Source organism: Ambystoma mexicanum, chromosome 14 (genome assembly GCF_040938575.1).
Source record: "Ambystoma mexicanum isolate Mex_15411 chromosome 14, UKY_AmexF1_1, whole genome shotgun sequence".
In the NCBI taxonomy this organism is placed as follows: Eukaryota; Metazoa; Chordata; class Amphibia; order Caudata; family Ambystomatidae; genus Ambystoma; species Ambystoma mexicanum.
This window is the reverse complement of record NC_090940.1, coordinates 651,037,165-651,058,212: the sequence shown is the minus strand read 5'-3', so window position 1 is coordinate 651,058,212 and position 21,048 is coordinate 651,037,165. Positions and strand designations below refer to the sequence as shown.

Sequence of the window (21,048 nt, the reverse complement as noted above, 5' to 3'; positions counted from 1 at the left end):
TAAACTGCTGCCACCAGTTCGTCCGAGGCACAGTTGTACAAACAGCAAACAATTCTTAGAGGGTGGCTATGGCCATAGAACAAAAGGACCCTGTGCGCGGTACTGTAAGCCTGAAGGGCGTTGTTACGCTCAACTGGTTCCCACAGGGGCGTCGATCGGACCCGGACAGTTGCGGTCTCCAACAACGTGATGCGTAGTGCCGAGATTACTGTCTTGGCTGGCCCGCCTAATCTCGTCTGCCTGATCCGTAGAAGTATTCTCCTGCAAGTAGAGAAAGGGATTTAGCCACCCATGGATATGAGTGATAGCCCCCTCCCACTGTTCTCGTTCTCCCTTCTTGTCACCTCCTCCAATATCATATCCCCTTTTTGGAACCTCACCTTATTGTTGTTATTGTTATTTTGCATTTATATAGCGCCTTATATACCATTGGTATGGTCTGAAGGCTGTTTTTAAGTGATGAGCTCTCCATCCTGCGTGGATTGCAGGGGCGCGTTGATGCCAGTTACTTCACTGGTTTGAAGGCGTATGAGAGTTCCGGAGAGTATTGACTCTGAGGTTCCTGGCAAGGTTCGGTAAGTATCAAGTTCATAGAGTTCAATTTGTCCGATGATTCACTCTTGTTCCCCCATTCCTTCCTTGTCTTGCAACTAAGATCGTGAGAAGATACCCCTCGTGGCAGTTGGTGGCGCTCAGGTAAGAGTCTGTATTACCCGACGCCGTCCGGTAAATGTTGCCGGTGTTTAACGTGTTGTTTTCTCTCCCTTTGCAGGTGCGGCACATGAAGATATGGAGAGTTATAGAATAATGCCTCTGGTGGTAATCGGGTAAGTCTATGATAAGAGTTTTTTTTGTTGGTTTTCTCGGCTCACCTTGTTGTTTTCTTTTGTCCCTCAGGTGCCGGAGTTCGGCGAAGAAATGATGGAGGCAGCGGCGAATCGAAAGATGCTGCGAGGACCGGTGAGTATGGCGCGGCGATGCAGCTGGAGATGCAACGCGTACAGAAATGATGTTCTTTCCAGGTCCAGAGGCGAGATGGATCCCAAATCAGGTGAGGAATTTGAAATAGTTTGTTTTCTAATCTTGTCCTTTTCTTTCCTCTTGGTTTTAGGAGCTCCAGATTCGAGGCGGGCGTGGCAGAAGACTGGATGCAGACTGCAGGCACGGTGAGCGTTACGCTGCTGGATGCAGAATAACGCGAAGCGTGTGCTGTTGTTCGGGCGTGGTTTAAATAGCCTCCAAAGTAGTTCCAGGTAAGAAGTTCCCTAGAACCACGCCCGAGTAAAAAATAGTCCCTGTAGAAAAATAGTCCCATCCAGGCCTCACGTTGGCTTGGACTCACTAGCAGCATGATCTGCATCAGGTAAGTAAAGTCTAGGAGCCTGGCGCCTATGGCGCCAGGACTGAAACCAAACAACCCCCAGCCGGGGCTGTTGGGGTTTTAATAAGTATCTGGATGCCTGCTCCCAGAGCTGATGGGCTTGGTCCTGATGCCTGGGGGTAGGCATCATGACAGGCGTGTCAGTATGCCCATGCCCAAAACAAATTAGCAAAAGCCCAGAGGAGTGCAGCTGAAGGCTGTGCTCCACTGGAAAAAGTCAGATTAAGTAAGCCAAACAAAAGCAAAAAGTTTTGGGGGGGACGGGTGAGTCTATAAATCGAAGGAAATTGCACCTAAGGGAAATCTTTCTTAACAGTTGATAAAGTAATTAATCGCAATAGTTCAAGGATACTTGGTTTCAACACAAAGGGGACAATGGGCCGTAAAATATCACTACAAGCCTTTGGAGAAGGACCAGGCGGACAGAACCACAATATACCTTGTGCTTGTAGAAGTTCTTGTTGTTTGACAGGGTCGAGTCGGTTTCAGGGTGCTTTGCAGCTTCTGCAACAGCGTTCAAGAGGGGAGTGGTATCAGGTGGAAGGTAGTTCGGCAAGCAAGGCTAGACAGATGGCTGCCGACTGACCTTCACGGTGGCTCTGGGCCAGGAATCGTTGTCTCCATGCTGGTCGGCCGGTCTGAAGCACTGGACGAGGCATCTTGGACGATGTGAGCGACTGCGGCGTAACAACAGTCAGCGGTCCGGTCGGTTGCAGCTCGAGGGATTCGACTGGCTCAAAAATTTCCTTTAAGGCGGACGCTGGTTGATGCTTGTCGATGCACTCCTCCTAGCTTCTTCACTGAGCTTGGGTCGTCCTTTAAGGCGGATGGCACAAAGCGGAGGAGAGTTGCAGGCAACAGTCTTGTCCTTGGTTTGGTTCGGAGACTCTCTGGCACTTCCAACCTAGAAAGCTTACTTGCAGAGCCTAGAAGGGCATGCTGTGTGCTGGCTGGGTACCGGTCCTGGAGCTGCTGGAGGGTCCTCTGGATTCAGTATCTCCCTCTGTTCCCTGGGAGATGTTTGGGGGAGAGATCTTGCTTCCCGCTTTCGGAATCATGGCCTTCCTTCACTGGAGCAAGCTGTAAGGCAGAGTGCATCTTCAGCCAGAGTCCAAATGAGTTCTTGTTACTCCTTGCATAGTCTTTAGATGATCTGCCCAAAAGAGGGGCTCGACTCTCTTTTAAAGCCAAATGGGCCACAGTGATTGGTGTAGTCTAAGCCTACCTTAATGAACCAATCCTGGGTCCCCACCAATAATATCCTGTATGCATGAGGTCATAACCAAAGTGCTTTGCAACAGAACAAGGGGTGTAAAAATGTAATACTAAGTCCTACCTATCTTCCTGTCGTTTGTGGATCAAAGGGTCTGTTTGTTTAATTGAGCTCTCTCTGGTTCCTGATTAAAGCAGCAAGTCTCCCTTGAAGTTATGGCGAGAACAGACTTTGTCTACATCAAATCACATACTCCTACCCTCTGAATGGGGTCCATCTGCTGGTGTTGCCTACTGGAAACACATAGTCCCAGACATGACAGGGTCACTGCCCTTGATACTGAGAGGCAGGAACTGGCTTCAGGTTGACACAGCACATATCAAAGGTTGTTGGGGTTTCCTGTTTCCTTTGTAAGTCTCCAGCCAGGCCCCATGTGGACCTGTTTGAAATATACTGTATTAGTATGTTAATTGCTGCCACCATATGCAGAGGGTAAACAGACAAAGTGGATCCATGGAGTCTTTGCTAGTTAATTAGGCTTGCCATGGCAGGAGGATGGTGTTGGCCCTTCCTCTTCTGAGATGCATCATGTACTCCACCTGTCAGATCCCAACTAAATATGACAGAGAGGACTGCGCCTGTAGGCTGAGTCCACCGAGAGTACACAGGTCTATGTGCTTGTTGTGCGATAAGAAAGGAAACATGTATGGATTAGCCCTACACATTTTCCAGTGGTTGATTTCAAATACAATTTCAAAAAAGCCCAGGTGAGTGGACATCCACCGAGCGGATGGTCGAATTCCTCCCAATGACTCCTTGACTCCTTGTTCATAGTCCACTTTCCTTTGTCACTCCCCCAACTCTGGTAAAATGTGGCTGTTGGTTCGGTCTGGCCTGGCCGGTTGTAAAAGCTGGAAGGTGAATCATGGTGGGGTGTGTCCAGAGGCCTGTGCATGCATACTGGCTTTGTTTCAACAACATTGCAAGGTTTTTCGTTGCAAATAGTTCTGGCCCTGTTTTGTCTGGAAAGATATACCCCAAGAATGGAGAAAGAGGACTATCGACTAGGGTAGGAATAGTCTCTGTGGTGAGAAACTTGGTTCCCCTGATTGTCTGCAGTTGTGGCCTAATACCTTTTAATATCATAAGAGTGTGTGTCTGTTACATGTTACCTTTAACAATAATACTAAATACCTTTGTGGTGAATGTTTTTTTTTCTTCTTTTTAAGCTCTTGATGGGAACTGGCCAACTCTGAAGCAAGGTACATCCATGCAGAAGACCCCTCAGCTTTCAAGCGGAGACTGGAAAGAGTCTAGCATGGATTGCGGTTTAAAACCAGGCACTATATCAAGTCAACCTGTCTCGATCAACGAGAAGTTGGTACGTTTTCTGAGCAACATCCTCTTTTGCAAAGCAAGAAACCTTTCTAGACTGTTCCTCTGTGCTAGGTAGAGGCCATTTGAAAACGCATGCTACCGTTTCAGTTCAGCTTCCTTTTTAACCACTTGAATTGTTCTGGATTTTTAGAGCTTCCTATTGCAGTTGGAAATGTTCCACAAGCCTTTGACCTTTACACTATTGCTTCTGCTGTTGCAGTAGGGTAGCAAAGCATGGTGACGGTCCCGGAACCATTGGCAGTGAAAAATTGAGCTTCTTCTTTACATTTAGGCCAGCGTGTGGGGGTGCGGCCACGCTCCCGAGGCCACGCCCTCTGGCGCCTCAACTCGGTCCCTTTTTCTGCATGCACAGTGTCCGACGTGGCAGCTAGGCGCAGAGACTTTTTAACTTTCCGCTTGCTCCCCGTTATTATTTTTATTTGTAATCTTCTTCACGGCCCTTTGGTGCCTTGCATCCCCCGGCACATGTCGGCTGCAGGGGGGATTTGTGAGATGCGCATCCTGCATTCCCAGCCTCGGATCCCCATGTGCTCTGTCTTGAGTGCCTGGGGCCCAACCACCACTGGGACGCGTGCGTAGCTTGCAGCGCTTTCGGTCACCGGTTAATTGAAGAATCGTCTTTCACGCTGGAGGGGGAGATCTTCCACGCTTCTCCTCCATGTAATCTTAAAGAGTTAGTCTCCAGGGCCCCACTACAAGACAAGTTAGGACCTTTGTTTAGTACAGCTACTCAGTGCGGAGACTCCTTCTCAGGGGCTGTACGGGAAAGGGTACTTTGGATTCTGGTTCTGGCGGACCAGAGGCTGTTAAGGCTACCTGCTCACAAGCAGAGGGGCCCAGGGGCTCTTCCGGTGGTCCACAGACAAGTGATCAAGTTCGCCCTCTTCGGCCCCACTGGGCAAGGGATTGTTGTGTTCTACCTCAAAGTGTCAGTCCATAGCATGATCCAGCACGACTACCAGCTCTGTTGCTGTGGGCGCACAGCCTACCAGAGGCACCTCTGAGGTGTCGTTCAGGGCGATTCGACTACCGGCCAGCAGGCTGAGGGCTCTGAGCCTACCAGACCAACTTTGAGGTTGACACTTCTGTTTCAGGTTCGAGCACCAAGGATTGTCCTCCCATGTCTGATACAGCACAGGACCTTAGTGCCCTCCTGCACAGGACATGGCACAAGACCCCAAGCATGGAAAAGCATGTGGCGGTGCCTGCTAGACCGGCGGCCGTCTTGGATGCGGACCATGGCCTACCCGGTCCCTCGCCCATGAGTGGGCCATTCAAGAAGGTTCCAGTCCCTTTCCCTTGGGAAGCAGCAGCATACTTTACAGTACATGCAGTTGGTATCCGCAGGGCTGAATCTACCCATTGCAGCCTTATGGCAATACTCCACAGGCGCCTCAGTGCTTCGATCAGGAATGGAGACCTATCGCTGCTGAACGCTGGACCCCTTGGGATTCTGCAGCTTGCGAGAATCATTTCTTCGAGCGCTTCCTCCTAATCGTGCGTGCTCCCCGCAGATGACAGGCTTCTCAAGGGTATAGTCAAGGAAGTGATCCCACAGGTCGTGCCTCCTAAGCCTCCACCTCTGGGCCCTCCACCGGTTGCTCCGGCGCCTCCATTGCCTGTTGCTTCTCCCGCAACAGCCTTTGAATCCACAGCTATCTTCGTGTCAGGATCAGGTGTGCCCTTTGTCTGGAAAAAGGGGGGAGGGACGATGCCCAGTATGACGAACCCTTGGCATCTGTAAAGGTTTTTCATGACCCCCTTCAGGGCCGTGCAGAGTTCTTGGGGGCGGGGGGGGGGTCCCACAGCCAGAGGAGGCCTCCCAGGAGTCGTGAGTGCTAGCAGAGGTTTTGGCCAGGAGCACCACGAGCCGCTCAGTCATTCCGCTTCATAAGAATGTCCTGCAGGTGGCGAGTAAGGTCTGGGAAAAGCCCAGGGCCAACGCCAAGATAAACAAGAAATTGGACAGCCGGATCAGGCTTTTGGATGGGGAGCCAGTCCTTCTGGCTTCCCACCCCCAGCCTCACGCTTTGGTGGTGCCCACGGCCTCATTGTATTCTAAACCATTGGGCCTCATTACGAGGTCGGCGGTAAGGGGTTAACGGTGCCGGTAAGGATGCCGGTGCCGTTAACCCCTTACCGCCGCATTACGAAGTCCCTTAGCGGGAGCCGCTAAAGGATCAGGGAGCTAACAACGGGCCTGTTAGTAATGGGCCCATTGTTAGCTCCCTCCCCATTCCCATTGAACCCTATGGGGGCTCCAATGGGAGTGGGTTCCCTGAATGAGAAAATACCTGGTCCTCCAAGGTTCGAATGACCCGGCAAGTCCGCATTCAGGGAACCCGGACCCGGTATGCGGGTAGCCATGGTGCTAATAGCACCATGGCTACCTCCATACTCGTAATGAGGCCCATTGTCTTTGTCATCATCCTCTGCGCGAGCCACTTCCAGTTGTTTGTCCAAGGAGGACAAAGTCCTTGAGTCTTTTGGGAAATGTTGCTACGTCATCTCAGGGCTGCATTTCTGGCAAGCTAATGCTGACTCCCTCCTAGCCACAGCGAACCAGAAGCTGTGACGAGATCTTGGGCAGTTTCTGCCTGATCTCCCTCTGAAGAAGAAGGCCTCCTTTAGGCCGGCCTGGTGGATGCCCAGGCGGTTGCGCCGACCCTCATGGAGTCTTCGGCCTCCCACATCGACACAGCCAGCAGAGGGCTGTGCCTGCGGGTCTAGATGAGACGGATGGCGTGGATGCATGCTACTAAATTCTCTTCATATGTGCAAGAGCGGATCTTGGCTCAGATCTTTTTCATTCGTCCACCGATGACGAGTTGACAAAGAAGACCTCTACACAGACCGCCAAGTCCTTCGCCATCCTAACTAAGCCAGGGCAGAAATACTTTCCTCAGTCTCTGGGCAGGACTGACTTCAAACCCAGTGCTTTCACCGGCTTCAAGGGGTTTGGAGACTGTGATGCACAGAGGCCGGACGGGTCGCCCAGTGACCACAGGAGGAAGCAACAGAGAACTTTGCAAGATTTTTTCCTCCGCTCCCGCCTCAGATGACAAAAAGTTGTGACGTAACTGTCAGGGAACACGACTCGCCTGTAGGGGCCCGTTGGCTCTCTTCCAGGACAGCTGGTAGCATTGTTTGGAGAGTCCTTGGATCCTTTCTATAGTCTCCACAGGCTTCAGTCTTCCTCTTCCTTTTCCCCTACCATCCTCTCCTCCTCTGTGTCAGATAGGGTACCCAGCCCTTTCACGGGAGATCCTTTCTCTTTTGGATATGCAGGCGGTGGATCCGGTTCTTCAGTCAGAGAGGGGCTCCGGCTTCTACTCCAGGATGTTTGCGGTACCCTAGAACAACCAGGCTTGCCTGAGTGTAGTCCTGGACCTGTCATTTCTCAACCTGTATTTACCGCTCATCTTCAAGCAGGTTCCACCGCCTGCTTGAAGGTGATTACTCATGCGCACAAAGCAGAGTCTCTGTGTGCAGGGGACTGGATGTGTTCCCTACACCTCAAGTATGCGTACCTTCATGTCCCCATCTACCAGCCGTATCGGAAATTTCTGCGGTTCACGATTTTGTCTTACCACTTCCAGTATAAGGTGCTGTCTTTCAGCCTCAGTTCGGCTCCTTGTGTGTTCACGAAGCTGATGACACGGTGGTCGGTCTCTTCTGCCTAGAGGTCCACCACTGATACCCTTATGTGGATGATTGACTGGTCAGGGCCAACTCGCCCGAGGGGGTGGTGCACTCCAGCCAACGACTGGCAGAAGTTCTTCTCCAGCTGGGCTTTTCCCTCAGCTGGCAGAAGTTGCAGCTGACTCCCACCCAGAAACTGGTGTTCGTTGGAGTGTGCTGGGACACGGCGGTGCAGTGGGTGTTCCCCCCGGCCGAGATATTCCTTTCCGTCCACAAGGCGATAGTGCACTTTCTGGCCATCTCAACCACCTCAGCATGGTCGTTCCAGCACCTTCTCGGGCTGATGGCATCTTGCATGCTCACGGTCCAGCATGCTTGCCTCGAGATGAGATGCCTCAAGCTCCACCTGGCGGCCATTTGGGACCAAGGTAGGGACCCTCCTGCATATCAATCTGCTTGAACTCTGAGCGGTGGGCCTAGTGCTCAGGGCTTTTCTGCCTCTCTTCAGGTACACAGGGGTTTTGGTCAGGACCCCCCCCAACCCCCAACCCCCAACCTTCATGTGCATGGAGACAGCAGCGATCTGGGAATGGGCTCTTTGGGAAAGGATTTGGATTTCCTCGGTCCTCCTCCCGGGAGACAGCAATGCTGAAGCTGATCAACTCAGCCACTTGGGGTTCAACACCTACGAGTTACACATCAACTCCTTGTTGCCCCTGTTCCAGAGATGGGGGTTTCCGGCTCTGGAATTATTTGCATCTCCTCTGAATTCCAAGTGTCCCCAATTTGCCTCTTGGGCGGGCCGGGGTCAGAGGTCTCTAGGGGACGCGTTTCAGCTCTACTGGCACGGGCGCAGGTGCTATGCGTTTCCTCCTCCACCATTGCTCCAGCGGACCCTCTGCAAGATCTGGACATCGGTGGGCTGCAGCCTCATCCTGATCGCCCCACACTGGCCGTCGAGGGCTTGGTTCTTGGATCTACTGTAGTTGTGCTCCCAGTGACCGGTCCATCTTCTGATCCCCAGCAGGGGCTTCCTAACGCAGCAGGGTGGGGCGGTGGAGCACCCGGACCTGGCCAGGCTGGCCCTGGCAATCTGGTTCCTGAACAGCTGAGACTCAACCATGCTCTGTTCTCTGAGGACAACTGTGACATCATTCAGGAGGCTGTCTACGCATGCCCAGTACAAGAGCAAGTCAACCAGATTTTGCCACTGGGCTCGCTTGACCCTTTTACCTGTTACTTGGACGTGCTGGCTTTTTTCACATATCTAGCTCGTTTCCGGCGTTCAGGTCGATATGTTCCGCATCCATCTGGTGGCAATTGGGGCATACAAGAATTCCCCAGTGCACGTTTTTTCAGCAGGCAACCCGGTGGTTAAGGCACATATCATGAGGTTGTCCAGGCTCTTTCCTTCGGTTCACAGGCATCATCTGGTCTTGGACCTGCATTGTGGTTCATGCGGCCTTGCAGCGCAAACCCTTCAAGCTGATGGCCTCTGGACATCAGGTTGGTAACACTAAAGGCAGTTTTTCTGGTGGTGCTCACATCGGTGCGCAGAGTCAGCGAGCTGCAGGCTCATCATGTGAGCCTTTCACCACGTTTCACAGCGTCATGGTAATATTGCCCACCCAACAAAATGTTCTGCCCAAGGTGGTCACGCCATTCTATTTGAAACAGGGAATCTGTCTGCTGGTGTTCTTCCCAAACCCAGCATTCCTTAGACATCAAGAGTCCTCAAGTTCTACCTATCTCAGACAAAATCTTCCAGGAAGTCTGAGGTGTTGTTCATCACGTTTGGGGCACATCTCCCGGCACCCAGGCTTCCAAAGCTTCTATCCCCCGGTGGATAGTGCAGGCCATTTCGGAGGCGTATACAGCCATCAGCAAACCGGTTTCTGAGAGGATTCATGCCCATGCAGTCATAGCTTAGGCCACGGCCGTTGCGTTTCAGAGACATGCTTCCTAGGATGTCATCAGCAGGGCGTCTATTTGGACCACTCGATCAGCGTTCTGTGAGCATTATTCCCAGGATACCAGCTCCAGGTGAGATGCAGAATTCGGTCTGGCAGTTCTCAAGAACCTTTTTTCTTGGTCCTAGATATGAGGCAGGTTGTCACAGCACCACCCTATGGTCTTGTTTGGTGGAATCGCCCACAAGGATGGAGGAAAGGGGATGGGAGGTATGAGTAGTTAAAGTAACTCACTGTAGTGACTAGAGTACTTCTAGTGCTTAGAGCCCTTTCCTCCATACATCCCACCCACCTTTCCCCGCTTGTATGCGAGGGGCTAAAGTATTCAGTATAGCCGACAGTCAGGCTTCAGACCCCAACATGGAACTGAGACTGCACTCATAGACCTTAAGGCACCAATAGATGAGCTGAGAGATGAGGGTAAAACGGCACTACGCTGCTCCTTGATCTCTCAGCAGCATTCATTCTGGTTGACTATAAGATCCTCTGCAACCACTTGGAGACGGCAGCCCACTTCTCCCAAGAGGCAATTGACTGGATTTGAGTCCTTTCTCAATAACAGAACAATGCGAGTCTTCTCCCCGTTAGCAGCTGCTGACCCAATGCCTATTACCTTTGGTGGGCCACAGGGCTCCTGTGTCTCTCCTACTTTGTACAACATCTTCACAAAGCCCCTTTTCGATCTTGATGGTCTGGGTATCACCTACACGAACTACGTCGATGATACTCAGATCCTCATCCCGCTGACTGGGGATTATGACAAGGATTTGGCCTTTGTAAATAGAGTGTACCTCATCATCCAGGCATGGATGGCCTCACACGGTCTATGCCTGAATGATGACAAAACTGAACTCCTCATCCTAGGCACGACATCCAGTCTCAACAAACTAGGCCATAACTATTCTTCATTCGAAATCGATAATATCATTGCCGTGGCTAAGGAGGTTAAAACCCTTGGCTTCCATCTAGACTCCACACTAACTTTCAAAAAACAAGTAAACGCTATGGCCTCCGCTACCTCCTACACCTGCAAACTTATCAGAGCAGCCAAACCTTTCCTCTCTTCTAACAACTGTATTACCTTAGCTAGAGCCTTGATCCTGTCCAAATTGGACTATTGTAATGCTCTCTACGTAGGTAGTAACAAATAAATTACGAATAAGATTAAAATCTTGCTAAATAATGCCTTAAGAGCAGCCTTAAGTCTCCCGAAGAAAGCCCACATTTCAGATACCAGGAGATCTGTCAACTGGCTCTCCATGACAGACAAAATCTTCCTTAAATCTGTCTCCCTGACTCACAAATGTCTCCACCAATCTACCCCTCAATACCTCACAGTGAGATTCACTAGACAAGCATCCTGCCGCCCCTCCAGAAAGGCTAACCCCAACCTTCTACTGGTGCCAAGATTCAAACGTACTACGACTGGGGGGGGGGGGGAGTAGCTTTCCTGTAAAAGCAGCACAGCATTGGAACTCCTTACTGCCCTCCCTAAGGGAAGACCTCTTACTTGCAATTTAGATCTAATCTTATCTCCTGGATTAAGGAACATGACAATGTATTTATCCCTGATCCTCTTTGCTCAGCTATAATACAAAACTTGTAAATCGTGTATATTTTATGTAAATATGACCTACTGTATTCTGTTTTAATGTTGTGATGTGTCCAGGACTGTAACCTTAGCTGGATTCCATCCACAGTGCCTTATGTAACCTAAGCTATACAATCCTCTTGTTGCTCTTGCGCCCTGCTACCTCATCAAAGCGTCTGATGTGTTAAAAGGGGACTGAGGTGAGGCGCCAGAGGGCAGGGCCTCAGGGAGGTGTGTGGTGGGGGGGGGAGCTTTCCCTTGCATGCGGGACTAAATTTAGAAGCTCCCTTTTTCACTGCCAAAGGTTCCGGTACTGTCCCCATGTTGGGGGCCGTCCACAAGGATGGATGAAAAGGGCCTAAGGACTAGGAGTACTCTAGTCACTACAGTGAGTAACTTTAATTTGATGAACTTCTTTTAGTGATTGCCGTAGGTTTTGTGAAATACAGATGAGTGGGTTGACTATACTCTTGTGACGATTTCCATGCTGTCATCTCATACCGTATATTGTTCATGAAATGTGGTGATGGAGAGTGGAGGAGAGGAGGTTAGTGATGATTCTGAAGATTCCCCCAGTGGCATGCATGATGACACACCATGCCTCGAGTGCACCAGTGTGCACCAGTGTATCTGTGAAGTCAGTTATTTATTTGAAAACCCCCATATATATTGTTTGGTCCTACCTAGATCCTAATTCCTGGTGTTTTGAGAAACCTGGCCCTAAACAGAAAAGATATGGGGCCTCATTACGAGTCTGGCGGTAACCGAGGCGGTAAAAGCGCCTGGTTACCGCCGGACTCGTATTACCATTCCGCCTCCTTGATTCCCGGAATTACCCGGGCATTACAACCCCGGTTTCCCGGGAATCACGGAGGCGGAATGGTGTTAATCCCCATTCCCATTGAGTCCTCTGGGACTCAATGGGAATGGGGATCATGGAAACACTGGCAGCATCTCGTAATGTTGCCGGTGTTTCCTCGTCTGCCTGCAGGCGGGCGGTGTTAAACTCGCCAGGTCAAACCTGGCGGGAACATCACCTCCCGCCTGCAGGAGTCGGGATCAGGCGGTCTGGAAACAACGGTGGCGGCGGGTTTACCGCCACCGTTATTTCCGGACCGCCTGATTTGTAATGAGGCCCATTGTGTCTTAATGGTTTGTGTAATTTGATACTTGCGCTATGATAAAACAGTTGGGAATTAGGATTAAGATGATTAGATTGAAGAAAATGCCCAAATTTAGAAAGTTTGCTAAGGAGCAGAGTAACCTCTGGCTAGTTGTCAGGGTTTTGCATAGGTTTTGGTGGGAGCTGATGGTAAAGCTTAAATCGTTTGTCATATCCTTGATATTAAAAGCATAAGCATGTTGCGGCACCGTCTACTGATCAAAACCATGGCCTGCAGCAAATATGAATATTTCCTAACTAATCGCTGCTTTGCCGTGTTACAGGATTTGTAAAAGAGCTCCTAACGTCCTGTGATGTTTGCGCAGTATGATAGCAGTCTGTCATTTTACATTATAAACTGCATAGATAAAGGTACTAGCCCAATGAACATTGCAGATGGATAAAATGATGTAAATATGTAGCGATAGCCACCCGATCAAAGTGATTCTCCGCTAAGAGCTGAATCGTGTTCTGGCTCTGTCGAGCCATAGTGTTCTTTAATGATATTTTGCACCTAATACACTTTTGAATGTTTACCATAACAAGCTTGTGAGTATTTGCTACTGGTTGGAGTGAGGCGCATTTTGAGACTTGGAGTGTTGTTTTGTACACTTATTTCTTTTGGGGTGACGTTAGGGAAACGTGCCCACCAGTCATAGCTGCAACTCCAAACCATTGATAGCCCCAGGTTGCTAGCGCAGGTTCAAGATTTATTCATTGCCAGTTAGTTTTTATTGTGTTTGAACATTTATATTCCTGAATGTGCTGGGGTTATGGAGTTGGTATTTTCAAATATCGCCTCATAGTCCAGGGGAATGTGTCAAGTTCACCTGGGCACAATCGAGATATGTGCAATCTGTCATATAATGTATTTGCTTTCTGCCTTCTAACTGCAAGACAACTAAGAGGAATGTTTTCACAATCTCCTTAAGACTTGTGCTGTGAGAAACCTGAAGGCACTCTCACAACCACTCCCAGAGGATCTTCTGCTGAGGTGGCCAGAGAAGGGCCTTTGTTTTTGGATCCTGTCCCTGGGAGTAGACAAGCAAGGGAGGATCACCTGGGTGAGGAGTCCTTGGGAATTGGAGAGAGGGGCCCGGGCAGCGAGACCTAGTAGCCCCCCTTTTCAAACACTGACTTAGCCCATAAAGGTTGAGGCAACGGTGGGTATTTCCATACATGCCCTGTTTCCCACTGTAAATACTCACCAAGTACTGAGAAGAGGAAGAAGGAACGAGGAGTAATACACACTTCCCATTACAAATATCCCTATGGTACTGAGACGAAGAAGAGGGATATGAAGGCACCCAAGACTAAAAGTCAGGGATGTCCCGTTGAGTGGACAAAGTATGGTCAGACAAGTCACGCTAACAAATCGCAGCTGAGGACCCTTCATAGGGCACAGGTGTATAAAACTGGAGAAGGAGAAAGGAACCAGCCGTGTTGGGGGAAAAGACCCACCGTGTTGTGGAGGAAGAATCGCTGTGTTGGAGAGAGCCGCTGTGTTGGAAAGAGACCCAAGAGTTTGGATGCCTTTGAGAGAAAGGGAGACTCTGTCTGTGCAGGTACCTGTAGGCAGCTGGAGCTGCAAAGCCAACAGGGTGCACAAGAGATTCAGTCTGCATCTATGGCAAAGTAAGCAGGCGGGGAATATGGGAAGAGTAGTCGGGATGTGCCGACAAAGGTGGCGGTCTGCTTTCCTGCTCCGGAGAAGGGGAATGAAAGCAACAGGAGCAGCCGCTGTGAAACCACAAAGCACCTGTGAGTGCATCTTGAATACCGAACTGGATTGAAACTATTAACTAAATATTTAAAACATCAAACTGAATAAAAAGTGCTATTTGGATAAGATCACAATACATTGAATGCTAACTGAACTTTGAGTTAAACAGACCTACTGAATGACAGATTGTGCACAAACATCACTGTGAATATTGTACTATCATTTGAGTATTCTAGCTATCAGTGTGAGTAAAAGGCCCACAAGTGTATTGTAAAGCAAAAGACTGATACAAAACAGTGTTGCATTAACAGAAGAGTGTCACAATAACCAAAGTGGATGCAAGTGTGTGCAATCAGAAGCCTGAGGCAGAATAGCCTAAAAGGGAGCCAAACAAGGTTAAGCAAACTCATGGTTGCGCAACCTGTGATGGGTGGACCGTGCAGTCTGACAACTGCGCCTAGACCAGAGAACCCCACATATTATCAAGCAAAGGACATTAAAAATTATTGCTGAGGAACTGTGAAACCTTTGGCAAAGCAGGTCAGAAGGTGGGTCAAGTAGACCTATTGTTTTCTTGTATTGAATATTAAAAGGACAAAAGCAGTAGAAGTGCTGCAGCCAAATCCTGGGCAAGGGACCTCAAGGTATCCTTTTGTGTGAACTATACAATATTGGGGAAGGGAACTCAGAGAGTTGAAAGAACTAAGAAACGCTATCTTGGTGAAGGGAACCTCGAGACTATATTGTATTGTACCTGGGGAAGGGCACCACGAGAACCCAAGAAGAACTTTGAGCTAAGAACAGCTGAGGCTTAACTTTAGAACATTTTTCTGTTGGCTAAAATCCCACACCACGTTTTCTTCAAATGTGAAGATAAGCATAGGTTTTTGACAAAGACAGACATTTTGGTTTGGACTTACAGACACAGACTTCCTTAAGTTTTCTTTAGGCAGGAGAAATCCCTACCTTAGTTATAGGGCAAATTAGGTCTTACACCATCCTAATATTTAAGTAAAATATTCTTTGAAACTTGAAATCTGTTGTCTGTCTCACAGTACATACAGAGATAAAATACCTCGCTGAAAGACCTCCACGGGATTCGCTGGCTTCCCTAAAGATGGGCTGGAGTTCGGCCTTTACATTTCTCATCAAATCTGTCCATAAAAAGTATAGGGCTGTAATAGGGTTGAGAAAATAAAGTCTTAACTGATAAATGCAACAATTCTTCCCTCGCTGCTTTTGGGGAGCAAATCTACTAAAATTGCTTCAATGCTTTAGTCTGAAGGACGCAGACCTGAGGCCATCACTAGACCGGAAACGTGACTATTAAATATGGATATAACCAGTCCTTCATTTTACATTTTCAGCCATCAATGGTGTTGTTATCAAGGTCTTATAAAAATTCCTAAATGCCCTCTCTGCATTTGACTGTTAAACGTCAGAAGCATTGCTATCCAACATTGAAAACAAGAAATGGACCGCTTACCCACGATTCCTGGAAAAAAGCATTTTAATACCATTATGTAAAACAAGAAATCGCAGCTCACATGATTCCGTATTCCTGGAAAGGAGGCATTTTGATCCCAATTTTTCCCACAGGAAGTAGACAGATCACTTAAACCAATCATATGACCACTCGTCAAGATGCTTTTTCTAAAAAACTTTAAGAGGCATTTTTTTGTAGCATCTTCAAGAGCAGGTGAATTAAATGCAAATAATTCCATGTGTTCAGACTGGATTCCTGAATGGCGATTGCACTTGGATTATTTATTGCCACTCTATTGAATTTTGCAATACACTGCCACAAAAGAAACACTGCCACAATCTGGTGAAATACTAATTTTCTATCTCTTACGTGGACAATGGAGGAAGCAAAAGGAAACGTATTTTAATGGACTGAAAATAATCTATTTATGTAGTAAATGAGCACCTGGCATCGTTTCTGAAACCTCTATAACTTGAGGGAGTTGTAAACCTATGTTTTACTCATTGTATATCACATGAAATGTAATAACTCAGTTCAATACTATTGCTGCCTTTCATGCTATTGTTTGATATTAAAAGGTGTCGCTCCAAAGCATCAGGAACAGACACATTTTTTAAGGTGGCATTGAATTTGGTGAATCATATGAAAGCCATGGCGTCGAAAGTATGCGAAGATGGAAGGAACTAGATTACAATTTGGCATAATCTCACTTAACAGCCTTAAGAATGTGCTGGTCATGGAGACCTGGTGATCCCTAGTCAATGGGAGGTTGGCTCTGTGAGGAATTTGATTCAGGAATCTGGGTGCAGGAGACAGCACCTAGATCCCTTTTACTCCTGGATTCCGTCCCCATTCCTTCATGCTCTTGGGAGTATTGATGAAGTCTGCACGACCAAAGCTGGTGAAAGATGCAGATCACAAAAGATGCTCAACATTTACATTTTATATATCGTGCTTGTTTCATGACCTGGGCGTTTCGTATGTGGTTTATCATATCCTGAAATTAGAAGGTGGACTTGCTTCGTCGATCTACTTGAAACGGACAAATCCCAACCGCGTAGACTGTACATTAAATGTGGAATCTTCTGATGCTATTTTCCTAATCTTTAATCACCACTGAGGACAGATTATCATGAGGAGATCACTGTAGCTCAGGATGTGGCTCTACTTTGCATGTCATGTATTTTTTGTAATGGAAAGACACATTTTATTGAGTCTCAATGGTGAGGTTTAAACGGCCCTCAGTAGCAAACGTATTAGAAAGCATGGCACAACCAGAGCGGTAACGGGAGACATGCTAATGGCATCACACAGGTCTCCTCTCTGAGCCGGTCAAGGTGTGTGCTGAAACAGCAATTCGTTCAGATTAAGTGCAAAGGTGCTTCCACCTGACCTGATGGGGCAACCCAGAGGAACCCTCTGGAAATTAAAGTGTTATGTTAGACCCTACCTCACAAAGTCAATTGGAATGTAATATGTGATTTTCTTTTTTTTTTTACATACTATCACATTTCACCCCTTGGAAAGGTGTCTGTTTCATATATAGCAGCCACATATTGTACCAGTAGGAAATACAGAAATGGATGGAGGTGAGTAGGACGTCTAGAGCTGGGGGCCTTAACATGCTGTTTGTTCTTTGCTTAGGAAAGGTTCACATGCCTGAAATTTATGCTACATCCTTTTTGCTTGCAACATATTCACCTCTATTTTAGGAGGTAAATGAATACATTTTACAGAGCAAGTAATAGTCCTAAAAATCAACTAAAGCAGATGCGCTGTAACCCTGACACCAAAATATGCCATGACTACCTGGCCAGCAGGAGTGTGCACTGGGAATGCTAAAAAAATAACACTTCAGAGGCCACAGGAAGGTTGGCCAGCTTACTAATACTTTAAGCAGTTGCTGTTCTGATGACTGGCTTCCCTGGTGGGAGTGGGCTGGCTTCAGGGCGATTCTCCTCCCTGGTGGAAGTGGGCTGGCTTCATGGCGATTCTCCTCCCTGGTGGAAGTGGGCTGGCTTCAGGGCGATTCTCCTTAGGTGGATGATCTAATGCCTTGGGTTGTGCAAAGTGCCCAGAATGCTGAGCAGCATTCTCCTTCCTGGGGGCGGCCTCCTGTAATATTCTTCCTTAGCTGGGCTGCCATTAGAGGACGGGGTTCCCCTGGCCTAATGCAAAAACAAGGCACGGAGTTTCATGAATGAGCCGTCTGCATCCTGGAGAACTACTGAAGAGAAGGAATGGTGGTGGCTCTTAGGAAAGAGTCCTCTTTACTGCACCTTTCATTCCATTTCTATGGACCCCCAAACATTATGCTTTTATTTTTTAATCTGACCTGTTCTTTTTGCAGTGAAGCCTTCAGCTTCGCTACACAGTCTTTTGCTCATCTGTTCTGGGGAAACTGACATGTCCTTCAAGCTGTCTCTAGTTACTTTGTTACTACTTTTAGTCACTTGTTATCACTTGTGGTCACTTTTTATCATTGTACAATGCATATCTTACAATGCAGTATAATGGGCTACACTTTCTGTTTTGCCCTAGACTAGCTCAGAGGGTTGTTGGTTACTCTAGGTGTGTTAAATGGATAAGCTGGTGGCAACAGTTACTTTTTACAATCTTTTGGTGCATTTTGTTTTAGCCTGACTGCGTTTACCACGTTTGGCTACCAACTTCAGCCATCTTGTAATTTAGCTTTCTTCCTGGCCTGTGAGGCCAGGAAAATCCTTACAGGCACTTCCTGTGCCTGGGAAAGCAGAGGCTTTTGGTGGATTACTAGAGGGCTATGTGTGTTTGCTGGCCGGAATTGTGTTCCTTGACTGCTTTGCTGTGTGTGCGCTCATTGTGGACCCCTTACAAGCTCACCACCTCTTGAGACTTAGCCTAGACCACTCGTCACTGTTACCTTGAACTGGTTTGGCTACAGCTCCCAGAGTTGTCCCTGTCACAATATAGGCTGGCCTTCTATACATCTATCCACCAGTCCAGAGTTTAGAAAATCAGTCATAACAGTGGCACGTTCCCAGAAACACCCAGCTGGCACTAGGGAGTGCAACTGGGTTAGCATGAGGGCAGTAGAGCTTTCTAGCGAAGAGCCAAATGGGAGAATGTCAGGCAGGCCTTTGATGGAGAACCTAGACTTTGATGGGGGTTTTAAGATCATCACACTTCCATGGCTGCGTATCCACAACCTGATGCTCTCACAAACAGTCGGTGGCTCTTTTTTCCCTAAAATCCCCACTAAGTCGCCTTGGTTAGGTGATCGCTGGCACGATTTAACATTTGGCCTGGTGCAGTGGATGAGGAGTGGGCGCAGCAATGCCGGAAAAAAAGTAAGGCAGCCTTCCATTACCGTAAAACCGGCCGATGAATAAGATATGCATAAACTGTATCATTTAAACACCTTTCAGATTGTCTCATTGCATAACCTTCCCCATTTCTTCATTACGTGAACTATGCAGAACTCCTGATGCAAAGTCAATTCTCTGTGTTCACGTTCTTTATTTCACTTGATTACTCCTGTAACATATTTTCCTCATATCAACTTGTGAACATTCTCAAGAGTCTTTTCAAATAGATTTGCTATTTAAATGTCTTTGAGGCACTTCTTGGGTAAAACGTCAAGATCACACCGTAACTTTTAAGCTTGGTAACAGTGTCTATTGTCAAGCACGGCTTCCAGTCCCCTGGGCCGCCACCGCGACCCAGGAGTGGGAACTGGTTCTTGGCCCTGCCTAGGGGACGCAGAGCCAAGTAAAGGGTGGGAAGACCCTTCTCAGTGAAAGAACCTGCCAACGGTAACCTAAGTAGAGTCTTCTGATCCATTCTCAATCAGAGGGGTGTGAAAACCCAATGAAGCAGGCTCCAGACAGAAGGGAAAGGGCTCCAGGTTGGTAGTCTGAAATGCAGAGAACTGAGGTAAGCAGGAGAGGACGGAAGGCTGAGGCCGGCCAGCAAGCAGGAAAGAGCAGAAGAGTGGAGAGCGCCGGGAAGGCAGCAGAAATCAACAAGCAAGGAGGCAAAGAAGATAACGCATCGTCCTGCAATGGAGGACGAATATTGCAAGTAGGCTGCAAACGCCTGCCGGACGGGTGACTTCATGACGTCACATAGCGTGCGGATGCAACAGGACTCAACATGATGGTATGGGAAGCGTCGCCAGCGTCTCCATAGAGACCATGTTGCAAGCCCTGGATTGCGGCGGTGAAGCATGACATTTACACGCAGTACTTTTCAGTTTAATGGATAACCACCATTTGAACCTGGTGGTGGGGAGACCTTGGCATGTAAGCAGTCTTTTGAGCCTTTTCGCACATAAAACCTGAAGCTGCACAGGACTTGATAGAAGCCATATTGTTTGTGTATTTGTCTGTTGTGAACTACTAATGTGTATTTTACTTAATTCTTTCAGGTAGTGGCACAGTTATGCAGCATATTGTCCCCCCTCCTCCTACATGTGTATGCCCTTTGGTGCTTTAGTTTGTCTTTTATGTTCACATGACTGCTGTCTGGTTCTAAGTTTTCTTTCCTACCCTGTTGCTTGCCTATTGCACCCCGTAGATAATGAGGCTGGTGCATATAAATAAAAGCAGCTCTAGAACTCTTTCAAGCCCTTCTGCAGGTCTCTGTTTATCTGTTCATTCACTGCCATCCTTTATAAGTCTAAACTGGAAACTTTTCTTTTTTGCCAGCTTCAAACCTATTGTTTCTCGATGAAGATGTGTAGGCCTAGAAATGTGTGATTGCAAAGCCTTACCTTGATTTCTTTATGTCCTCGTTTAGGGGTCCGAAATGGGGAAAATATCGCCTCCCATAAGTAAGCAGTTGGCACACAACTATGGAACCTATCCAAGCCCTGTTCCACTAGGAGTAGGTTCTACAAATTCACTCGAAAGGAGGAAGGACGGCAGCCTACCAAGGCCGGGGTCCACACTGCAGAATCGGCAAAGACCTCTTCCAATACCGCCTTCCACCAGCACGCATCAACCTGGCACATCTCAGCAAATACAGCAGCGAATCTCTGTCCCTCCGAGCCCGACGTACCATTCTCCTGCTTCCCCCTTCTTCCCAAGCGGAGACACCCGACCGGACATTCCCATCACTGTGGCCATCAGACCCTTTCTAGCTGAGAAAGAGTCCTCCAGGCCACAGTCTCCTCGCAAGGGCCCTCAGACTGTGAATTCCAGCTCCATATATTCCATGTACCTTCAGCAGTCCACACCGCCAAAGAACTACCAGCAAGCTGTGTACAACACGCTGAATAAATCTGTCAAAGCAGGTACTGTATGTATGTCTCTATAGATATATGTATGTATGTCTGTTTCTGATGTTTGTTAATCTGCTTAGAATCACATGCTGTGCATAGGTCCGACATCCAGTGGTCACTGCGGAGTATTGCATTTTGTTTTTCGTAGTCGAAAAGGGGACGTCGACAAGGCGTGTCACCTATCTGCGAAGCAACAGACTGCTGTACGTAAGGACGCCC

General features: G+C 48.2%; 1 protein-coding gene across 3 annotated transcripts in view; it reads left to right on the top strand.

Annotated features, from left to right (window-relative positions):
* PPP1R13B (protein phosphatase 1 regulatory subunit 13B) overlaps positions 1-21,048 on the top strand; it is a 452,941-nt gene that overhangs the window by 347,113 nt on the left and 84,780 nt on the right. For all 3 annotated transcript variants that reach the window (XM_069638181.1, XM_069638182.1, XM_069638183.1), the window contains 2 exons: positions 3,824-3,975; positions 20,346-20,841. In XM_069638181.1, coding sequence (XP_069494282.1) covers positions 3,824-3,975; positions 20,346-20,841 — 648 coding nt within the window. The remainder of the gene's footprint in view (positions 1-3,823; positions 3,976-20,345; positions 20,842-21,048) is intronic.